General features: G+C 54.1%; 1 protein-coding gene and 1 pseudogene across 4 annotated transcripts in view; both read right to left on the reverse strand.

Annotated features, from left to right (window-relative positions):
• Positions 1–24,003, reverse strand: part of SDK2 (sidekick cell adhesion molecule 2) — a 313,791-nt gene that overhangs the window by 5,255 nt on the left and 284,533 nt on the right. For all 4 annotated transcript variants that reach the window (XM_035301669.3, XM_035301668.3, XM_078374537.1 and 1 more), the window contains 6 exons: positions 20,054–20,215; positions 15,791–15,916; positions 8,520–8,684; positions 7,005–7,145; positions 6,621–6,759; positions 4,999–5,125 (listed from right to left, as the gene is read on the reverse strand). In XM_035301669.3, coding sequence (XP_035157560.1) covers positions 4,999–5,125; positions 6,621–6,759; positions 7,005–7,145; positions 8,520–8,684; positions 15,791–15,916; positions 20,054–20,215 — 860 coding nt within the window. The remainder of the gene's footprint in view (positions 1–4,998; positions 5,126–6,620; positions 6,760–7,004; positions 7,146–8,519; positions 8,685–15,790; positions 15,917–20,053; positions 20,216–24,003) is intronic.
• LOC100412359 (developmentally-regulated GTP-binding protein 2 pseudogene) lies at positions 11,986–13,315 on the reverse strand (annotated as a pseudogene).

A 24,003-nucleotide genomic window follows, 5' to 3' on the forward strand; every position in this document is an offset into this window, starting at 1 on the left:
CAAAGGGGGCCTTTCAGGGGCTGTCCTGCCAGGCCGCCAGGCTATCAAGTGACTGCTTCATCTCCCTGGTCTCTTAACAGCACCTCAAAGCCACTCAATCAGCAATTACTGGGTCCTGGTGATGGGAGTGGGGTGGGGGTGGGGGGGGATGGCAGAAGGAGGCAGGACCCCGAAGAAAGAGGAAGTAAAGCAAAGCCCTTTTGCTTTTTTGTTCATCTCCAGCCCAAAGGATCTGGCACCAGACTCAGCTGGCGATAGGGTCAGGAGTGATTCTGGGCTTTGGGACTGTGTTAAGACCTTGGGGCCAGGCAGGGGACTCTTATCTTGTTGAATCTCATGAAGTCTGGGAGGAATGTGTTGTCCCAGATGACAGAGGAGGCACCATGTGCAGCAACTTGGGAGACTGGAAGCAGGGGCCCCCTCTCGTACCCACGGTCCCAGGGGCTCTGCACCGATTCTAGCCTGAAGCCAGCAGTGCATCTGTGCAGGGTGTTCCACCTTCCCCTGGATGCCTCTACTCTGGGGGCCAGCTGGGATCTCTCTGCAGGGGCTGCAGCCTCTGGATTAGAGGTGGGGTGGGGGTGATGTGTCTCCTGCGTGTCTCTGAAGAACCTCAGCATTTTGCCCTTGGACAATTTTGTCGAGGCTCTGGGCTCTCTGTGCTAAGACAGCTGGAAATCTCCCAGGAATGTCCTTTGAAAAATGTCAGCTGAGAATCAACATCCTATGTGTCACCTGTGCCCTCAAAGGTAAAATGACAGCCTATGTGCATCCTGCTCCCCGCCTCCCAACCAGCTGTTAGAGATGTCTGTGTTCAGGGGGCTCGAGGGAGGTCACTGGGGTGAGGTTGGAGTCAGTGAAGGCCTCTCTCCCTCTTCAATCTCCTCTCCCTGCTGGGCAGCTGCACGAGGCCAGGCCACAGTAGGCAGGACTCACTGAGCAAGCTGGATTTAGATTTGAATCCCAATTGTTTGTACTTCTGAGCTCTGTGACCAAGGGCATAGTGCCTGACTTCTCTGAGCCTCAGTTTCCCCAGCTGTTAAATGGGTATGGTTTCATTTGCATGGCAGGGCAGTTAGATGTTAAATGAGAACACACAAAGCCCAGGGCTTGGCACACTGCAGGTGCCCAGTATGTAGCTTAGCCTCTCCCTGGCCTGTCTCTGCCCTGCAGCATGTTTCTCGTTTGGCACAAGCTTGGGCTGCCAGGGTCTGGAGGGTGGTCAGGCTAAGGAGAAGCTGACGACAAGGTCTCAGCTGAGCCTGTTGGACTCATGGCCCATCTGGTGGAAAAGAAGTAAACACAGGTCAAAGGTCAGAGCCATTCAGCAGAAGAGTGATGGCAGAACATGAGCCCCGCTCCAGCCAGCTGTGAACCCACACGGTTCCCTTCTATGCCTGACCCAGTCCTGTTCACACCTTGGGGCCCAGCTCACATAAATGCCGCCTCCTTCAGGCAGCCCTCTCTGAGCCTCCAGGGGAAGTGGCGTCCTCATGCTGCTTTATCTGCCTCTGCACCGCAGGAAAGAAACAGGAAGACTTTTTTCACCACTTTCTTCCTCAAGTTACTGTGGTTCCATAATATTTTATTTATTTATTTATTTTTTTGAGATGGAATCTCGCTCTGTCACCCAGGCTGGAGTGCAGTGGCACCATCTCGGCTCACTGCAACCTCCACCTCCTGGGTTCAAGTGATTCTTTTGCCTCAGCCTCCCAAGTAGCTGGAATTACAGACATGTGCCACCATGCCCAACTAATTTTTGTATTTTTAGAGACGGGGTGTCACCATATTGGCCAGGCTGGTCTCTAACTCCTGACCTTGTGATTCGCCTGCCTCGGCCTCCCAAAGTGCTGGGATTATAGGCATGAGCCACCGCACCTGACCAGTATCATAATATTTTAATGAGAAATGAAAACGTGGTTATTTATATACATATTGTCTTCCCTAATAAATCATAACACATTATAATGCAACATTTATTAGAGTCTGTCTTGCCACTACCGTAGCCATCACTCCTCTATAGTGTCTGGTTCTGTTTAGTGGGTATAGAACAAATAGCTGTTCAGTAAATGCATCAAGGAATGAATGAATAAGTTTCATAGAAAGGAAACCCAGCACTTACTCCTCCCAGGTACTATACAGAGTCTCGCCTGTGCCGGTATGCAGGGCAGATGTCACGGGGGTGGGGGCAATGAGGGGATGTATTGGCTCTTTGTCAGGGGGTGGGGGCCTTCCCAGCTCTCTTTTTCTCATCATCTTTACTTGAAAATAGTCTTAATGCCACCAGTGCCTCCCAGAGGACTCTGAAGCTTAGATGGTGTCATTCACAAACAATCCTTAGAATGCTTCATGGCTTCTAGTAATAAATAGTACAGCAAATATGATTCACAGCTGGGCACGATGGCTCACGCCTGTGATCCCAGAATTTTGTGAGGCTGAGGTGAGCAGATCACCTGAAGTCAGGAGTTCAAGACCAGCCTAACCAACATGGGGAAACCCTGACCCTACTGAAAGTACAAAATTTGCCAGGCATGGTGGTGCGTGCCTGTAATCCCAGCTACTCGGGAGGCTGAGGCAGAATTGCTTGAACCTGGGAGGCGGAGATGGCAATGAACCAAGATTGTGCCACTGCACTCCAGCCTGGGCAATGAGGGAGAAGCTCTGTCTCAAAAAAAAAAAAAGAAAAAGAAAAAGAAAATATGATTTTCTCTGAGTATCTTCTTTTTAAAATGTGCCTAATTTCACCACAATGCAATGAAGGGGCTGTCATGATATTGCAAGAACTGAAGATCAAGATCAGAAGGTGTGTGCCATCAGCTTGGAATTTCTTTTCCATTGAGATTTACTTGTGTGCTAAGTATACACATTGTTTTTCTACCAAACTTGGGCTCTTGTTTTGAAAATTAAGTTGCTGCGCAGCCATGCTGCAGTGTGAGAAGCTCTATCGCACAGGTCAGGGGCCTCTCAATCTTCAGCCTTTGCATGCATCCTGCCCTCTGCCCCCTTCTCCTGTGCCCTGGGCCCTCTACGTGAGAGCCAGCCTCTCTCTCCTCTAACCCATCACGCCAGCTGAATTACAGCCTTCCTCGTATTGCATCATGTGTGTTTGTTTATAAGTCAAACTGACGTTTTGTTTATTACCATATCACAGGAAAACGGCTGGGCAGATTTCCGCCAATTTTGGAGAGTGAGTTTTGGGTGGTCTGACTCAGAATATAAACCAGGCAGCATACGCAAAACCCACTTGCCAAAGACCTGGGGGGGAGGGACGCCCTTGAAAAGAGAGGCAGTCGTTCTTCCTGGAGGCTGAAACCGAAGGGCCCTGGCTTGTGCGGCTGCTGATCCTCAGGGACGAACCCTTGCACAAACTGTCACAGGCATGAGAACTACCAGCGGCATCCTTAACAGCCCCCACTCCAAGGTGGGGGCTCCGCATTGTAGATGCTAACTGGTAGCTGAGCTGCTTGTCACATGGGTGAGTGGCAGCAGCACTTCTTTAGGAGCCTCCTAAGGACCATAGCGGGGCCAGGCCCCATGGTTCATGTCTGTAATCCCAGCACTTTGGGAGGCCAAGGCAGGCGGATCACTTGAGGTTAGGAGTTCGAGACCAGCTTGGCCACCATGTTGAAACCATGTCTCCACTAAAATACAAAAATTAGCTGGGCATGGTGGCTTGTGCCTATAGTCCCAGCTACTCAGGAGGGTGAGGCAGGATATCACTTGAACCCGGGAGGCAGAGGTTTCAGTGAGCGAAGACTGCGCCACTGCACTCCAGCCTGGGTGACAGAGCAAGATCCTATCTTAACAACAGCAAAAATCTCACAACTTGGATCACATGGGTTTTGTTCCCCCACTGAGTCCCTGAGTAAGCCAGGCTAAGTTGGGGTCTCTGTCCCTGCCAGCTTTGGGCTAGGGAGTTAGGTCCAGCCTGCTCAGCTCTGCCAAGCCCATCAGTAACCCTGGAGCTGAACAAAACAGCAGTAAGTGAGAGGCCCTCAGCCCACGGGGCCCACAACGTGATCCCAGGCTTTTTGGCACCTCCTCCACAGCCAATAGCCCCGCTCCCTGCTGGCACCTCTTCCTTTACTTCCTCTCCCAGGCCTGGGCAGAGAGGTCCAGGGCGTGGGATGCAGTGCCCTTTCGTGGCCTTTTGTGGCCCTTTCCTCAGTAACCACTGGGCTTGGCTGAGGCAAAGAGGGCTGGGGTGGGAAGCTGTAAGGCTGCGTGGTTGGAATGCACACAGCCCCTCCCCCCACAGCCTGGGACACAGTGTCCCCACATGACCCACCTAATGGCTGCTCTCTGAAGCTGTGTCTTCCAGAAGCATCGACTCCCACTTCATATAAAAGCTGACATTTATGGAGTGGTTGCCGTGTACCTGGCTCTATGCTGCATTCATGTGTCTAATCTCAGCAGATCCTCCCCATGGCCTCAGGACAGAGCCTATTATCACCTTGCCTGTTCCACAGATGGGGAAACTGAGGCTTAGAGAGGTTACTTGGCACACCCAGGACATCCCACTCACGGGCAGCAAAGCCAGGATTCAAACTCAGGTCCAAAGCTCCAAAGCCTAACACCTTCCTGGTCTACACTGCTTTTCATCCTCGGGCTCCAGGGCAACCAGCCCTCTGTTTCTGAAGCTTGTTCTGATCCTTGAGGAGTTAAGTGGGACATTTTTCCAGGGCAATGCAGGGCTTATGTGTCAACCTTGCAGGCCAGACCTAATGAGTAACTGAGTCTGTGGGATGACTCCTGTAAGTGTGGAGGGTCATGCTCTTCAGGGGACATCCCTGTGATCAAGGTTCCTGGGACCTCATTAGCACTGGCTGCCAACTTTGAGCAGAACTTGGCATGGGACATATATGACTTCAGGGTGGTTTCTTGGGCTCCTTAGTCTTTGGCTCCCCATGAAGGAAAGGAAGAAAGCCCATCTACTGTCCCACTCTGGGAGGGGCTGCTCCCTCCCCTCTGCAGGACACCTGGCCCTCCTGCCCTCACCTGAGAGTCGGAGATTTCCGAGGGCTTCTCGGTCAGACTGCTGCTCTCTGCAGGGATGAGGTCATTGTACTTGGTGACATCCTCATCTGAGTAGTGCAGGCTGCCCGGGCTGGGCCGAGGGGGAGACCTGGAGAGAGTAGGGGAGCGGGGCTGAGAGGTGCCCTCACTCAGAGCAGCCTTTCCTGGTCTGGGGAGACCACAGGGAGGCCTGGGGAGGATGGGTCCCTACCACCCTATGTTCTTCTTCCTTCCTGGGCGTGGACTTGGGAGACAGGCCTGGTGGAGGACATAGAGGGAAAAATAGGGTTCCAGGCTAACGCTGTCCAGGCAACACGCAGCGTGAATGTGGGGGGTGGGTATCACTGTGGCTGGGTTCAGGGGCCCACTTCCTGAGGTTGGTTTGGTGCAAATGGGATTTTTGTGTACACAGAGTGGCTTTGGAGGCACACAGGGGCCTGAATGTGTGTGCACTGTGGGTAGGAGAGGCTGGGAGAGGCAGGGAAGGTGAGGCCATGGGTGAAATGCCCCCTTGTTACATGTGGCAGGGACCCAGGGCCAGCCTGGCGGGGCTGCTGTGGCCATGCTGGGCCTGGCTGGGTCTGCTGTGGGAGCATCAAACAGCTCTTTCTTTGGAAGGCTGGATTTGGCAGAGGATGAGAGCTCGGCTTTGGGAGCCCCTCCCTCCACCCTCCAGATGAACACACACATAGCTTCATCTCTCTAAGACAGAGACAGAGGGAAGCTTTGTGAGCTCCCAAGAGAGGCTGGACTCCTCCTGCCTGCCGCCTCCAATGAGCTAGGAATGCCAATAGGGCTGAGGCCTGACACAGGAGCCCTCTGGCCTGGTCCCTGTTGAGCTCAGGGGAGCGGAAAACCACCACACACCACACATCAGGGGAGGGTCAGGTAGGCCCCAGCAGGGGCTCTGGCCCTTGGAAATGGGCTGCCCAGTGGCCACAGGGAGTGGGGCCTAGGAGGGGGCTGGGGTTAGAAAGAAGTCAGGAGAAAATGGAAGCTGTGCTCGCCCACCAGCCTTGTCCTGTCCTCACGGGCTGCTTTCAGATGCCACCCTTTGAGGCTGATGGGGACAGGAGGTTGTCCTTTAATGGGCATAAATAAGGACCCAGGGGAGAGGGTTTCCCGGATGGGGAGGAAGACGGTAGGACATAGAGATAATGGGGGTGCTCAGGCATCCTTCACTAAGTGTGTTTGCTCGGTCTGCCTTGGCTGGGACTGCCTTGCCTTTGGGCCAAGTGACTATCTACAGGCCTGTTTCCCTGGCAGTTGGCTCTGAACAGCAATAGGTTGGTTTGCAAAATGTTGTCAGTTATTTGCATTCTGCTGTCACTGTCAGGAACTCTTAGTAGTCACCTCCTGGTAAATATCTCCCTGGTTCGTCCTCAGCCCCAGGCTGTGGCTGGGCATGGTGGGGACTGGGACAGGCCGCTGGTGGTCCTGCTTGGGCCCCACCGTATCTTTCTGCTGATCATTCCCAGCCCTGGGGCTTGAATGCTGTTTCCCGGGACAGCGTATGGCCAGATGGGCACCGCCCACTCTATGGCCCTCCCCAGCATTCTCCCACCCTTGGCCTGGCCCCCCACCCTCCACAGAGGGCTTGCTACCTGGTGTACAGGCCGTTCTTTCGACAGAAAGAGTTCTTGACGGAGAGCCGCCTGTTGTTAAGTTCCAGGGCAGGGAAGCTACTTTCATCCAAGCTCATCATCTCGCTGTGGCCTAGGGCTCCAGACTTGGCGCTGCTCCCTGGAGTCGGGGGGAGACTGACACCCTTTAGACTGTGTGGCCTCCCCTCTCCCACACCACTGCCCACCTGGCTGGGCTACCTGCTCTTTCTCTCGGTAGAGTTGAGTCCAAAATAAGAGATTGAGATTGTGTGTAGAAACCCTAGGCTGCCCCGCCCACCAGAGCAGGTGTGCTACCAGGAGAGGGACCCCATCACCCCCATCCTGGTCAAGTCCAGCCAGCATGGCTGGTGCCAGCTCACTCACCCGAGTCTGTCTTCTTGGCATACTTCTTGCTCTGGCCCCGGATGATGAGCACAAAGACCAGCAGCAGGATGAAGATGAGGCCGACCAGGGCGATGACCACCAAGAACCACCACTCCTCATAGAAGGGGTTGGCTTTCTGGGCTGGAGCATGGATGGGGTCAGGTCCAGGGTGCTCAGCCCCTTCCTCCCTCTAAATCTCCCGCTCCAACTGGGACGGACTCCACCAACCACTCACAATCTATGCGAAGGCAGGGTCTGTGCCCTCTGAATGAGGCAGAACCTCTGTAAGGATGGGTTCACCCCAAGTACCAGCTCTGATCAGTGGGTAAAGGACTGCCAGGAGGTCTGATGTCAGATGCGCTCTGAGATGGCTGCCTGGCTCAACAGGAAAGAGTGCTAGGATTGATTAGTGATGTCTGCCAGGGACACAGGACGGGAGAGTGGCAGTGTGTTAGCTATTTTTTCTTTTTGTTTTTGAGTTGAGTTGCACTCTTATTGCCCAGGCTGGAGCGCAATGGCATGATCTTGGCTCACTGCAACCTCCACCTCCTGGGTTCAAGCGATTTTCTTTGAGCCTCCCAAGTAACTGAGATTACAGGTGCCTGCCACAACACCCAGCTACTTTTTTTAGTAGAGATGGGGTTTTGAGATGTTGGCCAGGCTGGTCTTAAACTCCTAACCTCAGGTGATCCACCCACCTTGGCCTCCCAAAGGGCTGGGATTACAGGCGCCAGCCACCGCACCCGGCCTATGCTGTGCTTTCTGTACCCAGCCAGGACTACCCATGCTGCTGAGGACAAGGGGTGGGCTCTCTGTTTCAGTCTTGAAGCACTTCTGCCCCAGGATTTGGTTCTCTCTATGTGGATAAGGGAGTAGGTTTGGTTCTATCCATGTGGGTAAAGGAGAATATTTGGTTCTATCAAGGTGGTCAATGTGTGGGACGGGGAGGAGGAGGAAGGGACCTTTGTATTCAGAGTGGTTAGCGATAACATTTTGGGTCACGGATTAGATAGCAGAGCCCTTTGTGCTATCGAAGACTTGCCAGATAGGAAGAGTGAGGGGAGGAAAATGGGGAGGGGTGGTGACCCTGTTGCCACACAGGTGGTGCCTAAGGCCCTCCTGTGCCACTGCTGCTCTGCAGGCTGCTGACCCTGCCATGTTGAGGCTGGAGGTTTCCACAGAAAGACAGTTTATGGCCTGGTGCCCCTGAACGTCCTAGGTGATGAGTGCGTGGAAATTTGCACCCATGGGACCCTCTGCTCTGCCCCTACCCAGGGCTGCTGGAGTCCTTGAGAGGGAGTCCAAAAGATCAAGACCCTCAGCTTCCTCTGGCCTCGAGGGCTGACCCAGCACTGGGCACCAGCACTCACCCCTTCGCAGCCCCAAGGGACAATGCTTTTTGGTTCCCATCCCATGCTCCTCGTGCCTGGTGCCTCTCCTCCTCCCTCCCGCCCAGCGTCAGTCACCAGGCTCTGCTGCAGGGCTCCCCAACTCCCTCTGCACTTGGGCCATTACCTGGAACAGACTGGGAGGGGCTGCTGGGGGTGCCAAAGCCATAGTCATTGACCGCGATGACCCGGAAGTCATAGCTCACGCCCGGCTTCAGGATGTCCATGCTGAATGTGTAGGAGCTCACCTCCTTGGGGATGTCTTTGATTAGGATGTCCCATAGTCCCTCATCTGCAGGAGCACAGAGGAAGGTCTGGGAGTGAGGGGGAGCCCCAAACCCTGCTCTCATCCCTGTCCTGAGTGTGGTCCCTGAGGGCTGGGCCTGTTGGACAACCCTACTCCACACCGAATCACTGCGGCTGGTCCTCCCTTGAAGTTTCTTATAAAGACACATTGTAAGGCTGGGTGTTGTGGCTCATGCCTGTAATCCCAGCACTTTGGGAGGTTGAGATGGAGGGATCATGAGGTCAGGAGTTCGAGACTAGCCTGACCAACATGGTGAAACCCCATCTCTACTAAAAATATAAAAATTAGCTGGGTGTGGTGGCACTCGCCTGTAATCCTAGCTACTTGGGTTGTTGAGGCAGGAGAATTGCCTGAACCCAGGAGGAGGAGGTTGCAGTGAGCCAAGATCTCGCCACTGCACTCCAGCCTTGTATAATCCCAGCACTTTAGGAGGCTGAAGCGGGCAGATCCCCTGAGGTCAGGAGTTTGAGACCAGCCTGGCCAACATGGTGAAACCCCGTCTCTACTAAAAATACAAAATTAGCCAGGTGTGGTGGCGGGTGCCTGTAATCCCAGCTACTTGGGAGGCTGAGGCAGGGGAATCGCTTGAACCCAAGAGCCAGAGGTTGCAGTGAGCCAAGATCGTACTATTGCACTCCAGCCTGGGCAACAGAGTGAGACTCCATCTCAAAAAAAAAAAAAAAAAAAAAAAAAGACACCTTTTGGAGCATCTCTTTTATTCTTTTTATTAAAATATCGGTACTATATTAAAAGATATGTACTATGCAGAAAGTACTGTCACAACCAATGACAGTCCCATCGTCCAAAGAAACAGACTCAATGCGCTAGCCCTTGTGTAGGCAGAACACTGTGGATTCTGTCTACCACATCATTAAAAATGGTTGGAAACATGATTTTAAGTGACTGCCTAACATATTATCATATGGAAATACCCTTCTTTACTTAACTAGGTCCTGTTTTTCTAACTCCTTTTCCTCATTCAAAACCTACACAATGGTGGTGGGAGACAAAAATAAGAGTGCTATTTTCCTTTTTCTTTTTTTTTTAAAGATAAAGTCTCACTCTGTTACCCAGGCTAGAGTTCAGTGGTACAATCTCAGCTCACCGCAACCTCTGCCTCCTGGGTTCAAGCAATTCTCCTGCCTCAGCCTCCAGGGTAGCTGGGATTACAGGCTTACTCTACCATGACTGGCTAATTTTTGTATTTTTTAGTAGAGATGAGTTTCACCATGTTGGCCAGGCTGGTCTTGAACTCCTGACCTCAGGAGGTCTGCCCACCATGGCCTCCTAAAGTGCTGGGATTACAGGCATGAGGCACTATACCTGGTCTTTTACTTTTCTTTTTAATAACAGCTACAGGAAAGAGATGGATTTAAAAAAATTATTTTGAGACAGGGTCTCCTCTGTTGCTGAGGCTAGAGTGCAGTGGCACGCTCTTGGCTCACTGCAGTATCGACCTCCTGATCCTCCCACCTCAGCCTCCCAAAGTACTGGGATGACAGGTGTGAACCACCACGCTCCGCCAACAGGAAAGATTCAGGTTTCCTGAGTGGGTTTATTGAAGTTGCCTGCATCTGGTGAGATCTTCTTCAGCCACCTTCTCTCTTAGAAGAGAAAGAGGGGCAGCGGAGGCCCCAGGGGTTCCCTCTCTGTTCTTCACCCCGTGTTAGCCTTAGCCACCTCTGTCTTTTGCTTTTGAGTTTCCTTCAGATCCCCTTCCCCTCTTTGTCTGTGGCTCTCTGGGCCTTCCCCTCGTGGGACATAATTCGCCTTCATGCTGTTCAATCAGAGAGGTGGGGGTGCTGCCTGGGTCAGGGAGGAGGCAAGCCCCTGCCATAGCCCTGGGGCAGCCACATGCTGGTGGGGAGGCCAGGAGGGGCTGCTCGCTCTGGGTGGGGCTGATGGGGTCACCCTGGCCCTGAAATGGGGTTGTCTTCTTGCTGGTGGCAGTACAGGGCTGATTCAGAAACCCAAGTGTCCAAGCCACCCTGGGCCTCGTCAGACCCCTCTTCATGGCAAGAGGATGTCAGCAAGCCCAGCTTGCAGGTCCTCTCTGTCTGGCCTGCCCCAGGGAGGTTGCCCAGTGGCCAGCAGTGGGTCTTACGGGTTCCTGCCACCAGGGGGTAAAAGACCCTAACTCCCCAGCCTCTCCCCCATGCAACACCCATTCTGCTTCTGCATCCTGGTTGAAGCTGCTCTTCCACCACAGGGGTGCCCCGCTCAGGGCTTCCCTTCCCTGGGGCCGACGGTTTTGTTTTCCTCACCATACTTTCTCAGAGACCCAGACATGTAAGTCCAGCATGCAGCAGAGGTGCCTGGACGCCCTGGTGCCCTGTCTGAATTTTGGACCCCGTGGTGGGACCCGCTGAGGGGGCTGCCTTACGGCTTCCAGTGTGGGTCCCTCCAATGTGGGGAAGGCCATGGGCAGCCCGTCTGCATCAGAGCTGTCCTTGCAGAAGGCCTCAGCTCCCAAACCTCCACCTCATTGCTGGTCTTATTTGATTTTGAGCCTCTGCCACCCACACCTCCATCTTTTTTTTGTTTTTTGAGATGGAGTCTCTTTCTGTCACCCAGGCTGGAGTGCAATGGCACGATCTCGGCTCACTGCAACCTCTGCCTCCCATTCAAGAGCTTCTCCTACTTAAGCTTCTTGAGTAGCTGGGATTACAGGCACCTGCCACCACACTCAGCTAACTTTTGCATTTTTAGTACAGATAGGGTTTCGTCATGTTTTTTATTTTTTAAACCATTTTCAATCCTCTATTTCAGAAAGGAGAGCCAGGAGAACTGGGAACTTAGAAACAGATTCTAAACTGAAAAGTCCCCGGCCCAGGCGTGCAGAGCCAGGGTCTGGGGGTTTTGTGTTGGGCAGGGGCTGCCCTGGGAGGGGGCAGAGAAGGAGAGGCACTTTAGGACACCCTTTAGGCTGTGGAGGGTGTCAGCTGGGCCTCTGAAGCCACTAACCTCTGCTTCCAATCCTGGAGAGCCCTGTGTGGGGGACCCAAGGGGGTTTCTTCCTGGAAGGGCCCCCACCCTGAGTGTCAGGGAAGCCGGCAGGAGCTGAGGGAGGGAGGTGCTGTAACAGCAGCCACAGCCTCCAGGGGCTGGGGGCACAGATGCAGGCCCAGCACTCCAAACTCAAAACCCCCACGAGAGGCCTCAGTCTTATGGGAAATGCCTCCAGCCGAACCCCTCTGCCCCAACGCACTCTTCATCTGCCTACTGAAGAAACTTCTGGAAATAGCAGAGACTTGAGGGACCCCTTCCTGGGGTATGTGTATTTGTATTTTTCTGTTTGGGCGTTTGTGTGACCCAGTAGGACTGATGCCCCAGGGTGATGAGGCAGGTGGGTAGGAGGCCATTACTTCTTCACGATCTGGATGACGTCCTCAGGCTCCATGGTGTGGGTCAGGCCCACCCACTGCGGACTGTACTTTGTGCTGGTGCCCCACACCAGGGCATACTGGAACTGGCTGGCAAGTGACCGGTGGATGCGGTGGCACACGTGCTCCACTGAGGCCCCTTTCTGGAGAATGATAGTGTCTGGGAAGTCTGGCCTCTCTCCTATCTTCTTGGTGTAGATGCAGGTCAGGGCCAAGTACTCCCAAAGCATCTCCAGCAGGTAGACCAAGTTCAGCTTCATGCCATAGCTGGTGACCACACTGTTGGGTTTTTGGGCCAGGCGGTCCACCTCTTCCATGGAGATCTGGTCGATTTTGTTATAAACATACATGCAAGGCATGTACACCCAGTTGCCCATGATCACATCGATGAACTCATCTGGGGAACAGTCTTCTTGGAAGAGCACGTCTGCATTGAAGATCTTGTATTCGTGCAGGATGAGCTGCACCAGCTTTTCCGAGCATTGGGTCAGTGTGACTGTCGAGTTAAAGGAGTTGCCGCCGCCTCTCTTGGGCTTGAAGTAGATGTTAGGCTTGTGCTCGCTGAGGTGGATGCCCATGGACTCCAGCTCCTTCTCCAGCAGAGACCTCTGCACCTCTCCCTTGGTGGCATCCAGCAACATGATGACGACATCGGCCGTGCATGCCACAGCAATCACCTGCTGGCCATGGCCTTTTTCCTTGTGCTGTGCCTTCAATGATTCCGGGAAGGTCCAGGAGCTGGATGTTGCTACCTTTGTATTCAACGACCCCAGGAACACATGTCAGAGTGGTGAACTCATAGGACGCCGCCTCGATGGCCGTGGAGGTCATCAGACTCAAGAATGTGGACTTACCCACAGAGGGAAATCCAATTAGCTCCATGTGGGCATCGCCAAAATTCATGACATCAAAGCCCTCTCCTTTGGATGAGGTGGATTTGGATGGTTCCAGGAGCTGGGCCCGATACTTGGCGAGTTTAGCATTCAGCAGGCCCAGATGATACTCAGTGGCTTTGTTCTTCCGTGTCCGAGCAATCTCCTTCTTGATCTCCAAGATCTTCTCTAAGATCCCCATGGCGGCAGCAGAGCTGGGCATACGATGTCAGCTGTGGCGACACCAGGAATTCCGGTCTGCCGGCGGCAACAGAAAAGCGTGCACTAGTTTCGTCACGTTGGCCAGGCTGTTCTTGAACTCCTGACCTCAGGTGATCTACCCGCCTTGGCCTCTCGAAGTGCTGGGATTACAGGTGTGAACCACTGTACCTGGCCCATATTTTTGTTTAACGTCTCTCTCTTTCTTTCCCCCTTGCTGGCTGTGAAATCCCTCATGGGCAAGGATCATGACTAATTCTTCTTAGTTTTCCTTGGCCCAGAATCCAGCACAGGCACCTTCTCAGTGTTTCTTGAATAAATAAATGGAACCTTTCTTTCTAGGCCTTTTCATAGCATTAGGTACCAAATTTTGGAGCTTCATGCCTTGAAATGTTAGTACTGGGGTGCAAATCCATTTTCCTCACATGCCTCTGGATTCTCTCACCTTCAAATGACATCATCATAACAATGACGATGATGGTGACAACAGCGGGCACCTATGCCACTGTCAAGTATCCTGGGTCTACATGCTTTCCTTTTCAACTCCACAGCAATGGCCAGAGGTAGGAACTACTACTGTCTCCATTTTACAGATGAGAACACCAAGGCCTGGAGGAGGCTTCGCTCATCTTCCCAAGGTTCCAGGCTGTCAGCAGCAGAGCTGGTGTTTCTGCCTGGGGCCACCTCCCTTCTGGCACTGCCCTTCCCTGTCTGACGCAGTCAGGAGTTGGACCTGTGGTTTCTGGATGGGGTGGGATGGCTGAGGACCCTGCTGCTGCCTTCTAGAAGCTGGGCTTTCCTGCCTGCTGTTTAACCCCCTTTGTTCCACCCCACACAGGGACAAAGGGTGGGTCCGGGGCAACCGGGCCAGGCCAGAAGCTGCTGGAATGTCATGCTGGGGCGTTGGATGCCAGCCCCAGGAGTTGGCTGATGTGCAGGATGGGCTGCTGGAGCTATAAATCCCTGAGGAAACCCCCTCCCTGGGTCTGCAGTGCTTTCTACAAGCTCCTGGCTTGTAGAAAGTGAGTGTATTTAGTTTATCCTCCCTTGAACGAAGCACAGGCAATTCAGGGGCAAGTGTAAGACAAGGGCTATGCCATCCTGAAGATGAGAAGGGGGCACAGAAGAAGTAGCAGGGGACATGAAGAGGAGAGAGGCTCACCTCCTCACAGCAGCCTGCTCTCAAACAGCCTTAGGGACAGGCCACCTTGCCCCTCGCCCCCTCTACCCTGCTACTCCCCTTGCTGGCTACTGATCCTATCCTCTGCTTTCTGGCCCTGGCCCTGCTCTGAGTCCTGGTTTCTCATGGGGGCCTGGCTTGGTCCTTCCTTTTACTTTCAGGCCTTGATTCCACCGGTGTGGACCAAGTCACAGCCTGCAAAATTGGAACACCGGAGTCTCACACTGGGCCTCCCAGGAAACACTGGAGAATCAGCAGGACCAGAGTCCTGGGCCAACATTCCACAGCCTGGCACCCCAGCTGGCCAACTTGGGTGGAATAAACAGTTGCAGGCCCTGGTTGAGAGAAGCACGTAGTGGTCTCCAGGCCAACTCAGCAGCTGGCACCAGAGGGCCAGGGACGGACCATCTGGAGTAAGGAGAGAGCCAGCCCCATGTGCAGCCTCTGGCCACATGATGGATCTGAGCAGCTAGATGTATTTGCTATATGAACCTGTGATTATTAGCATGTGATTAAGGCAGGTGCGGGTGGTCATGGCTTCCAGGAGCAACTAGAATTATTAACTGTTTGCTATTGGGATGATTAGTGCCCGGCTCCCTCGATGTATTAACAACTTGTCACTGTGCTGTTTCCATCCATATTCCCCATTAGAAGTACTAGCCACTGTGATGCCTGATGATGTCTCATCATGATTGCTATTTGCTATTTGGGCTAGAACAACAGTCTTCTTTTCCTTCTCAATTTCAATCACCTAACTGCGGATCCATGGGATACAGAGGGCAGGCTTCTTGCTCTTGCTGACTCTGGCACCTCTGATTAACTTGGAAACCTAGCAATGGCAGGAGCTGGCAGTGGCTGTGGGCTCCTGCGAGTAAGCAGAGCCTGGCAAGCGGGTGTCAGGACGAGTGAAACCGGAGCAGTGGAGAGCAGCCCCCCGGAATGAGTTATCCGTCATGCATCTCCTGATGGCTCTGGAAGTTCTTGTGATTCAATTTCAGGCTTGACAGGAGAGGCTGGTATGTTTACAGCAGCTGCCGAGACAGCCACGATGGCAGAGGCAGGGCTTCGAGAGGCAGCTGGGGTCTCCTTAATTATGGGGCACCCATCAGTGGGGTCACGTGGAGGATTCAGTATTTGACCCACGTGAGCCACATGCTTGGGCCTCTGGCTTCCTGAGGGTTCCTTGACCCAAGTTGGTCCTCAGCTAGCACTAAGAACCGTTATCTGGGGGCCTCCTGGGGGTTACTTAGCCAGAAACCAGCTCTAGGAGCCCTCCCACCCCTTCTCTCACTCCCCAACAGGGCCAGGTGACTTCACCTGCAGTAGCACAAGCGCCTTCTCAGGCGGGAGGACAGACAAAAACACCCCGAGTGGAGGGACCCAGGAAGGAGGGGAGACAGTGGGTCTGGGGTTTCAGCCCAGCAGGGCAGGGCGCACCTGAAGGCCTCGCCTCGATGACGTAGCGAGTGATGGGCCCTTTGCCCGGGTCTCCGCTGGACCAGTGGATGGCGATGGCGGAGCTGTACCGCACAATGATGGGCACGCCAGGTGGTCCTGGAGCACCTGCAAACAGCACAGAGGCAAGGGATGTACAGAATCCAGAACAGCCACCCAGCCCATCACCTGGGGCTCAAGGAGAAGCACTGGGCAGCAAAATCAGCCCTGGACGGAGAGCCACCAGGAAGCCCTGCAGATGTCGAGGCCTGAGAATGCATCTCAGCCTGGGCCTGCCAGGATGGACTCTTGTCCCCTCCGGGTCACCCCTACACTTCACACTCCAAATCCCAGGGCAGAAGACAAATGGAATGGTCCAGAAAGTTCCCTGGAGTAGAGTCAGGAGACCTGGGTTCCAGCCCAGAACTTGTTAGATGGGTGACTTTAATCAATCCACATAGCCTTGCAGTGCCTCAGTTTCCCCCTCTGTAAGGGCATTTTGGAAGGTAAGGCTTGAAGGCTGTGTCTTAGATGGGGGCAGGGGGCAACAGAAGTGGGTGCGATGATGGCAGAATGGGCCCATGAGGGGAGGGATTGGTCAGAGTGAGGTTGAAGGGTTCACAATATTGCCCTCCTGGCATGTGATAGGATGTCTGCCCTCCCTCCCTCCTGCCTGAAATCCCCCAACCCCAATTGCATTTGCTATTAGGTTAGACAAGGGGAGAGGAGTTCAGGCCCCCAGAAGCCTTGGAACCTCTGCTGCTGGGAGGAGGGAGGAAGGACTGGGGCCCTTGCCACTCTCCTGGCATGAAGGTACATCAGGAGCAGCCTGGGATGTGGGCCAGCCAGGGAGCCGGCCCTAGGAGTTGAAGCAGGAGAGAGGAGGTGACTTCTGCAGTGAGAGGAGTGAGCAGGTGTCTGTCTACAAGGGGCTCTGAGCCCCTTCTCCTCTTGGGGGTGCCTGTCCAGAATCCTGACCTCACATGCTATCACCTCTAAGCCTATTCCCCACCAGAGAAGGGGCTCTGCACCCCAGAGCTGAGTATACAGTAGGTGTTCAGGGAATGAGGGAGGGAGCCAGGGCATGAGTGGGTGGCCACCTGGCTGGTGGGTAGGGGGCATGGGGGTCTCTGTGGATGCCTGCCAGGAAGACAACAGAGTCCAGCCTCACACTGATGCCCCCCAGGGCTCTGGAGAGCCAGCAGGCCAGGCAGGAGTCCAGGGACCTGCTCACGACCTGGCAGCCCTGTCCAGCTCCTATGCCCACCCCATGGCCTTGGAGGGCCCCATTTCCTTCCTTCCCTAAGGAATAGCCTATCTGCAGCACAAGGTCAGAGCAGCTGAGGGGTTAGGTGGGGTGGACACGCCCAAGGGAGTATGGTGGGGTGGGCAGCCCTCAGATCCTGCACTCTCTTCCTGCACAGGGCAGTACTCAGGGCTGAAGATGGAGCCTACACCTCCTCTGGGGCCACTGCCTGGCTGCACATTCTCCCCCAACAGACCCCACACACCCACATCAAGTAGGGAGGATGGGATCTTTCTTTCTCTCTTTTTTTTTTGAGACATGTTCTCACTCTGTTGGTCAGGCTGGAGTGCAGTGGCACAATCAGATCTCACTGCAGCCTCACCTCCTGGGCTCAAATGATCCTCCCACCATAGCCTCCTGAGTAGCTGGGACTTCAGGTATTCACCAGCATGCCTGGCTAATTTTATTTTTGTAGAGATGGGGTTTTGCTATGTTGCCCAGGCTGGTCTTGACCTCCTGGGATCAGGCAATCCACCTGCCTCCACCTCCCAAAATGCTGGGATTATAGGCGTGAACCACCGCATCCTGCCGGTTCTTTCTGAGTGCCCTCCCCTACCTTTTCTGTACCCCCTGCCCTCTCTCTCCTTCCACCCCCACCTCCCTGGCTGGGACACTTTAAGTCTCAGGATAGAACAGCCTGTCCTCTGCACAGCCCTCTCCTGTCCCCAGGCCACTGCCAAAGCTTGGTCCTCAGCTGCCTGCCAGCTCGGTCTCCTGCTCTTGTTTCCCAGGAAGCCGCCTCAGGTGAGAGGCAGCGCAGCACGGGGCTGGGGGCAGGTGCAGGGTGGGGCTGGGGGTAGGTGCAGGGCAGTGGCGGCAGAGGGCTCCCAGTTTTCTTGCTGCAGGCTTTGTCCTGAGTTTGCCCTAGAGACACAGGGCTTCTTTGCATAACCAGACTGTGGGAAATAGAAAGTGACCAGCCAGAAAAAAAAGTGATGCGTGGCCAGCCTGAGCCATTAGGGGAAGATGGCCTCCTGTAGGGCAGGTGGCAGATGAGAGAAGGGGCTGGGGTCCCAGGCCTGGCTCCTGGGGCAGGCAATCAGGGCTGCTGGGGAGGGGAGGCCTTCAACACTCCTGGCTGAAAGGGCAGAGTGGAGGAGATGGGATTTTAGGGGAAGTCTGGGATGGGCTATACCCCTTCATAGGGACAGAGGCATCAGAGTGGCCTGAGACATGGCTTTTGTTTTCAGGACAGGACACCCTACACTGACTGACTGTAACCGGGACTTTGGAGAGCTAAACCTTGACCATGGCAGATGCCTGGGGGAGCAGGGGTGGGAGAGAAAGGGAGGTGAAGAGGACATTTAAAGGAGGCGACTGGGCGGGTGGCCCATGCCTGTAATCTCAGCACTTTGGGAGACTGAGGCGGGTGGATTACTTGAGATCAGGAGCTGGAGACCAGCCTGGCCAAACCCTGTCTCTACTAAAAATACAAAAATTAGCCAATCGTGATTGAAATCACCTGTAATCCCAGCTACTTGGGAGGCTGAAGCATGAGAACTGCTTGAACTCGGGAGGCGGAGGTTGCAGTGAGCTGAGATTGCATCACTGTACTCCAGCCTGGGCGACGGAGCAAGACCGTGTTTCAAAAAAAAAAAAAAGTTTGGGTGCAGCGGCTCACGCCTGTAATCCCAGCACTTTTCGAGGCCGAGGCAGGCAGATCACAAGGACACAGGAGATCAAGATCAGCCTGGCCAATGTGGTGAAACCCTGTGTTTGCTCAAAATACAAAAAAATTAGCTGGGTGTGGTAGCACAAGCCTCCAGTCCCAGCTACTTGGGAGGCTGAGGCAGGAGAATTGCTTGAACCTGGGAGGTGGAGGTTGCAGTGAGCCAAGATTGTGCCACTGTACTCCAACCTGGGTGACACAGTGAGACTCTGTTTCAAAAAAACAAACAAAAAACACCCCCAAACAACAACAACGAATACAAAAACAATAAAGGAGGTGAGGGAAGACTTCCTGGGTGGGTCAGTTAAACACTAAGGGCATTTTGCAGAGCAGGTGGGTGGGGAGGCAGGAGGCAGGGCCCTGGCTCTGAATAAGTGAACCCCTCCATGTTTCTCAAGACGCCACTTTGTTTTTTTTTTTTGAGACCGAGTTTCGCTCTTGTTACCCAGGCTGGAGTGCAATGGCACAATCTTGGCTCACCGCAACCTCCGCCTCCTGGGTTCAGGCAATTCTCCTGCCTCAGCCTCCTGAGTAGCTGGGATTACAGGCACGTGCCACCATGACCAGCTAATATTTTTGGAATTTTAGTAGAAACGGGGTTTCACCATGTTGACTAGGATGGTCTCGATCTCTTGACCTGGTGATCCACCCGCCTCAGCCTCCCAAAGTGCTGGGATTACAGGCTTGTGCCACGGCGCCCGGCCAAGACGCCACTTTATCATGGCCTACAGGGGCTTTTGTGAAAGTGCAGATTGCCAGGTCCCACCTCGGCCCCAGGAAATCAATCCCTCCGAGCACCCACTCTGGGAATATGCATGTCCGCACACCCTGCTCTGGGGGTAGGAGTGGTTCGGGGGCGTGGGAAGATGGCTCTGGCTGGGTGAAAGGCAGGGGCACCTGCCAAGCTCAAGCTCCCAGGACGGAAGTGAAGGAGGACGCGCAATTGGCGGGGAGGGAAAGAACTGAGCGGAGAAGGTGGAGCAGTCAGGCCAAGCTTGTGGGTTGGGCCTAAGTGGGAGGGGAGGGGCCAGGCCTGTGCACTGGGCCTAAGAGGGGACCCTGCTCCAGGGTTTGTGGCTTGAGGAACAGAGGACACTGATGCCATTAACCAAAGTGTGGAAGGCGGGAGGAGAGGGCGGAGGGAAGGGGCACTGGGCACCAGGGGAAAGAGTGAGCTCTGCCCTCCACTCTCTGTCTTCAGGGTCCAGCACAGGTCTTGACACTGGGGACCCTTCTGACTAGGGGGCTGAACCGCTGTATGCAGGTCGTGCTTGGCCCATTGCTCTCCTACCTTCTCCGGGGCCCGTGGTGACGTTGGCTTCGATCTCCGGCCCGTAGGTGAAGGTCTTGGCTCTGATGCGGAACCGGTAGGTCACCCCCTCCGCCAGGTCCTTCACCTTCAACCACAGGGGGCTGTTCCCCTTCACGTCCACTGTCACGATCTTGCTGACTCCTAGGGGAGGCATAGCACATGGGGACTGCAGGGGCCATCAAGCACAGGGCCCACTGAGGCACCACCAGAGGCCACAGGGAAGGGGAAGGGGAAGCGGTGGTGGCTTGGGTCCTGGAACCCTGGGCAGGGGCCTCACCCCTGGAGGTCAGCCTAAAACGTCTCCCAGCCCACACAGCCACATGGCCCATGCTGTGGTACTCAGAGCACTGTCCTGCCGGCTATTCTCAGGGAGAAGGGCCCATGGTTCACTAAGTGTGAGAAAAGCTGCAACGGTCTGTGTCTACTGAGTAGCCGCGGGGTCCGTCAGCTCTGAAGAAGAGAGAACACGCACCATCCTGTTGATTGTAATCTCTGGACCCCAAATACGTTTCACCTCCATTTGCTTTTGTTTTGTTTTTTTAAATGAAATCTTGCTCTGTCGCCAGGGTGGAGGGCAGTGGCATGGTCTCAGCTCACTGCAACCTCTGCCTCCAGGGCTCAAGCGATTCTCCTGCCTCAGCCTTCTGAGTAGCTGGGATTACAGGCACGTGCCACCACTCCCAGCTAATTTTTCTATTTTCAGTAGGCCAGGGGTTTCACCATGTTGGTCATGATGGTCTCAAACTCCTGACCTCGTGATCCGCCCACCTTGTACTCCCAAAGTGCTGGGATTATGGGCATGAGCCACCACGTCCAGTCGTTTCACCTCCATTTTTATTCCCCTATGCAGCATCCCATGAGACTAGAATTATATACTTTTTCAGGCAGTGCTTCCATGAAAATACCAAAAGTGCAGAGTTGGGGGACATACTTTTGACCAGGTCCTACGCCTGAGCCCCACGCCAGCTCCACCTCTGCGGTTCAGCCAGGAACTCCCATTGCCCTCCATCACCTGTATCTGCCACTATTTTTATATATTTTTAAAGACAAGGTCTTGCTCTATTGCCTAGGCTGTAGTGCACTGGCACAATCATGGCTCACTGTACCTCAACCTCCAGGGTTCAAGCCATCCTCCCACTTTCAGCCTTCCAAGTAGCTGAGACCATAGGTGTGTACCATCATGCCTGGCTAATTTTTAAACTTTTGCCTAGACGGGGTCTCATTATGTTGCCCAGCCTGCTCCCGAACTCCTGGCCTCAAGTGATCCTCTCATCTTGGCCTCTCAAAGTGCTGGGATTATAGGTGTGAACCACTGTGCCCAGTCCACCAAGCTTTTTAGGGCAAAAGTGAGGATGTCTCAGCACCCCAAATCACAGCAGCTAGAGGGGAGGCTTGGGCTAGCTTTCAGGAGGTGGGAGTTTGTACTCTGTTTCACAAATCCAAACACTCCTGACTGCCTGAGAGCTGGATTAGTGTCATTTCCAATCTCCATCAAGCACTCCAGTCACCACTGAGAGACAGGCCTTGCAGCCAGTGGGCTGGGCTCAGACCCAGTGACGGCTGGCCCTGGCATGTCCCTTAACCTGGCTTAACCAGGTGATGGTGTCCACAGCATTTTAGGCAGGGACGTTATGAGGTTTAAGTAAAATAACAGAGCACGGAGGTGCCTGATATACTTATTCATTAAGTGGATTATCATTATTATTTTGAGACGGAGTTTCTCTTATTGCCCAGGCTGGAGTGCAATGACACGATCTTGGCTCACTGTAACCTCTGCCTCCTGGGTTCAAGTGATTCTCCTGCCTCAGTCTCCTGAGTAGCTGGGATTACAGGCGCCCACCACCATGCCCAGCTAATTTTGTATTTTTAGTAGAGACGGGGCAGGTCTCGAACTCCTGACCTCAGGTGATCTACTGCCTCGGCCTCCCAAAGTGCTAGTGTGAACCACTGCACCCGCCATTAAGTAGATTATTGAATGATGGAACAGTGTTGGCTCAGAGGGGCTTCCTGAAAGAATGAAATGACCCCCAGGACCAGGAACAGGGACTCTGGCTACCTGCTCCTTGACAATTCTGAAAAAAGCCCTCATCTGCCTGGGCCTTGGTTTTCCCTGCATGGCCATGGAGGCTGCTGGGTTCTTGCGAGGCTGGTTTGCTGCTGACACGAACCCAGGATGAACTGCAGCGTGGACACTGGGCTGGCCAGGCGGGGCCTGGTCTTGCTGAACTTATTAACTGGGGTATGATGGGAAGATGGGAACATGTAGGGGCAGGGAGTTGAGCCACACAGTCCAGATCCTACTGGACTGTGGACCTGGAAGGGAAACAGCTCACATCTGTCAACCTGAGAGGGTCCTGGACAGGTCGGGTTGCGGTCCCTGTGAAAAGGGCTTGTGGGCTGGGCACAGTGCTGCACACCTATAATCCAAGCGCTTTGGGAGGCCGAGGTGGGCAGATCATGAGGTCAGGAGGTTGAGACCTTCCTGACAAGCATGGTGAAACCCCATCTCTACTAGAATTACAAAAAAATTAGCCGGGTGTGGTGGCACGCACCTGTATTCCTAGCTACTTGGGAGGCTGAGGCAGGAGAATCGCTTGAACCCACGAGGTGGAGGTTGCAATGAGCTGAGATCACACTGCTGTACCCCAGCCTAGGCGACGCAGGGAAACTTGCCTCAAAAAAAAAAAAAAAAAAAGGTCTTGTGCTGGCCCCCCGCCCCCTGTACCTTACCCTGGGGACTGTTGTCCTCTGCCCTGCTCTGGTTCTGCACCTGACCAGATCTCCTGCTGGGGCCCAGCTTCCCCTTGATGTTCTAACACAGCTCCACTTTGCAGAAGGAGCTGCTGGCACCCAGGTGGTGGCAGGGAAGACTGAGGGCCATTGTTCCCTCGGCTGACCCAGAACTGCTGCTCACAGCAACATTTCCAGGGCTCCATCCCTTGTTCTAGCCAGGATCTGTGGTTGAGGGGGTTGGGAGGAGCACAGTCCCCTTCCCGCCTCAATCCTGTCCTTGTAGGATGCTTCTTGGTAACAAAATGGCAGTGATTTCTTGGCATGTTGCCGGGGGTAGAGAGCTGGCAGGTGCCAGATGTCCATTGTAAGGGGCTGTGCAGCCCATCCCAGGAGCCCAGAAAAGGGGCAGGGTCCCAGCTGGGGCCCGGATGAAGGAGTCAAAGACCACTCAGATGAACAGGGTTAAGGATAAGAGCATTGCTTCTTGGCCCTTTGGCTAAGATCAGGCGTAGGACAAGAGCGAGGTCATTTGCAGAGCAGGGCTCTTGATCTGGGGTCCACAGATGGCAGTGAGGGTGCAGGGACATCCCCGGTCTTGTGCATCTTTCTGGGGAGAGGCTCTGAAGCTTTCATTCTCATCAGAGTCTCAAAGGGGTTCCCGACTCCCACAAAAACTGAAGAAGGACTAACCCACAGTAATGCTGAAAACCCTAAGGTTTGGGAAAGGGCAAAGGTAGGACCCTCAGGGGCTCCCCTTTTCTTTTCTTTTTTTTTTTTTTTGAGATGGATTTTCGCTCTGTTGTCCAGGCTGGAGTGCAGTGGCACAATCTCAGCTCACTGCAACCTCTGCCTCCTGGGTTCAAGCAATTCTCCTGCCTCAGTCTCCCGAGTAGCTGGGACTACAGGCATCTGCCACCATGCCCGGCTAATTTTTGTATTTTTAGTAAAGACGGGGTTTTGCCATGTTGGCCAGGCTGGTCTCGAACTCCTGACCTCAAGTGATCCTCCCGCTTTGGCCTCCCAAAGTGCTGGGATTACAGGTGTGAGCCACCACCCCTGGCTGCTCCCTTTCTTTATGGTCTCAACAGAGCCCTATCTGCTCAGGTTTCCCTTCCTTTCCTTTCTTTTTCCAGCGGTAGGAGGAATATACTTAACAATTCTCTGCCTGGAAGTCGGAGACCTGGAGCTTTCTTCCA

The sequence above is a fragment of the Callithrix jacchus genome, chromosome 5, assembly GCF_049354715.1.
Source record: "Callithrix jacchus isolate 240 chromosome 5, calJac240_pri, whole genome shotgun sequence".
Lineage (NCBI taxonomy): Eukaryota > Metazoa > Chordata > Mammalia > Primates > Cebidae > Callithrix > Callithrix jacchus.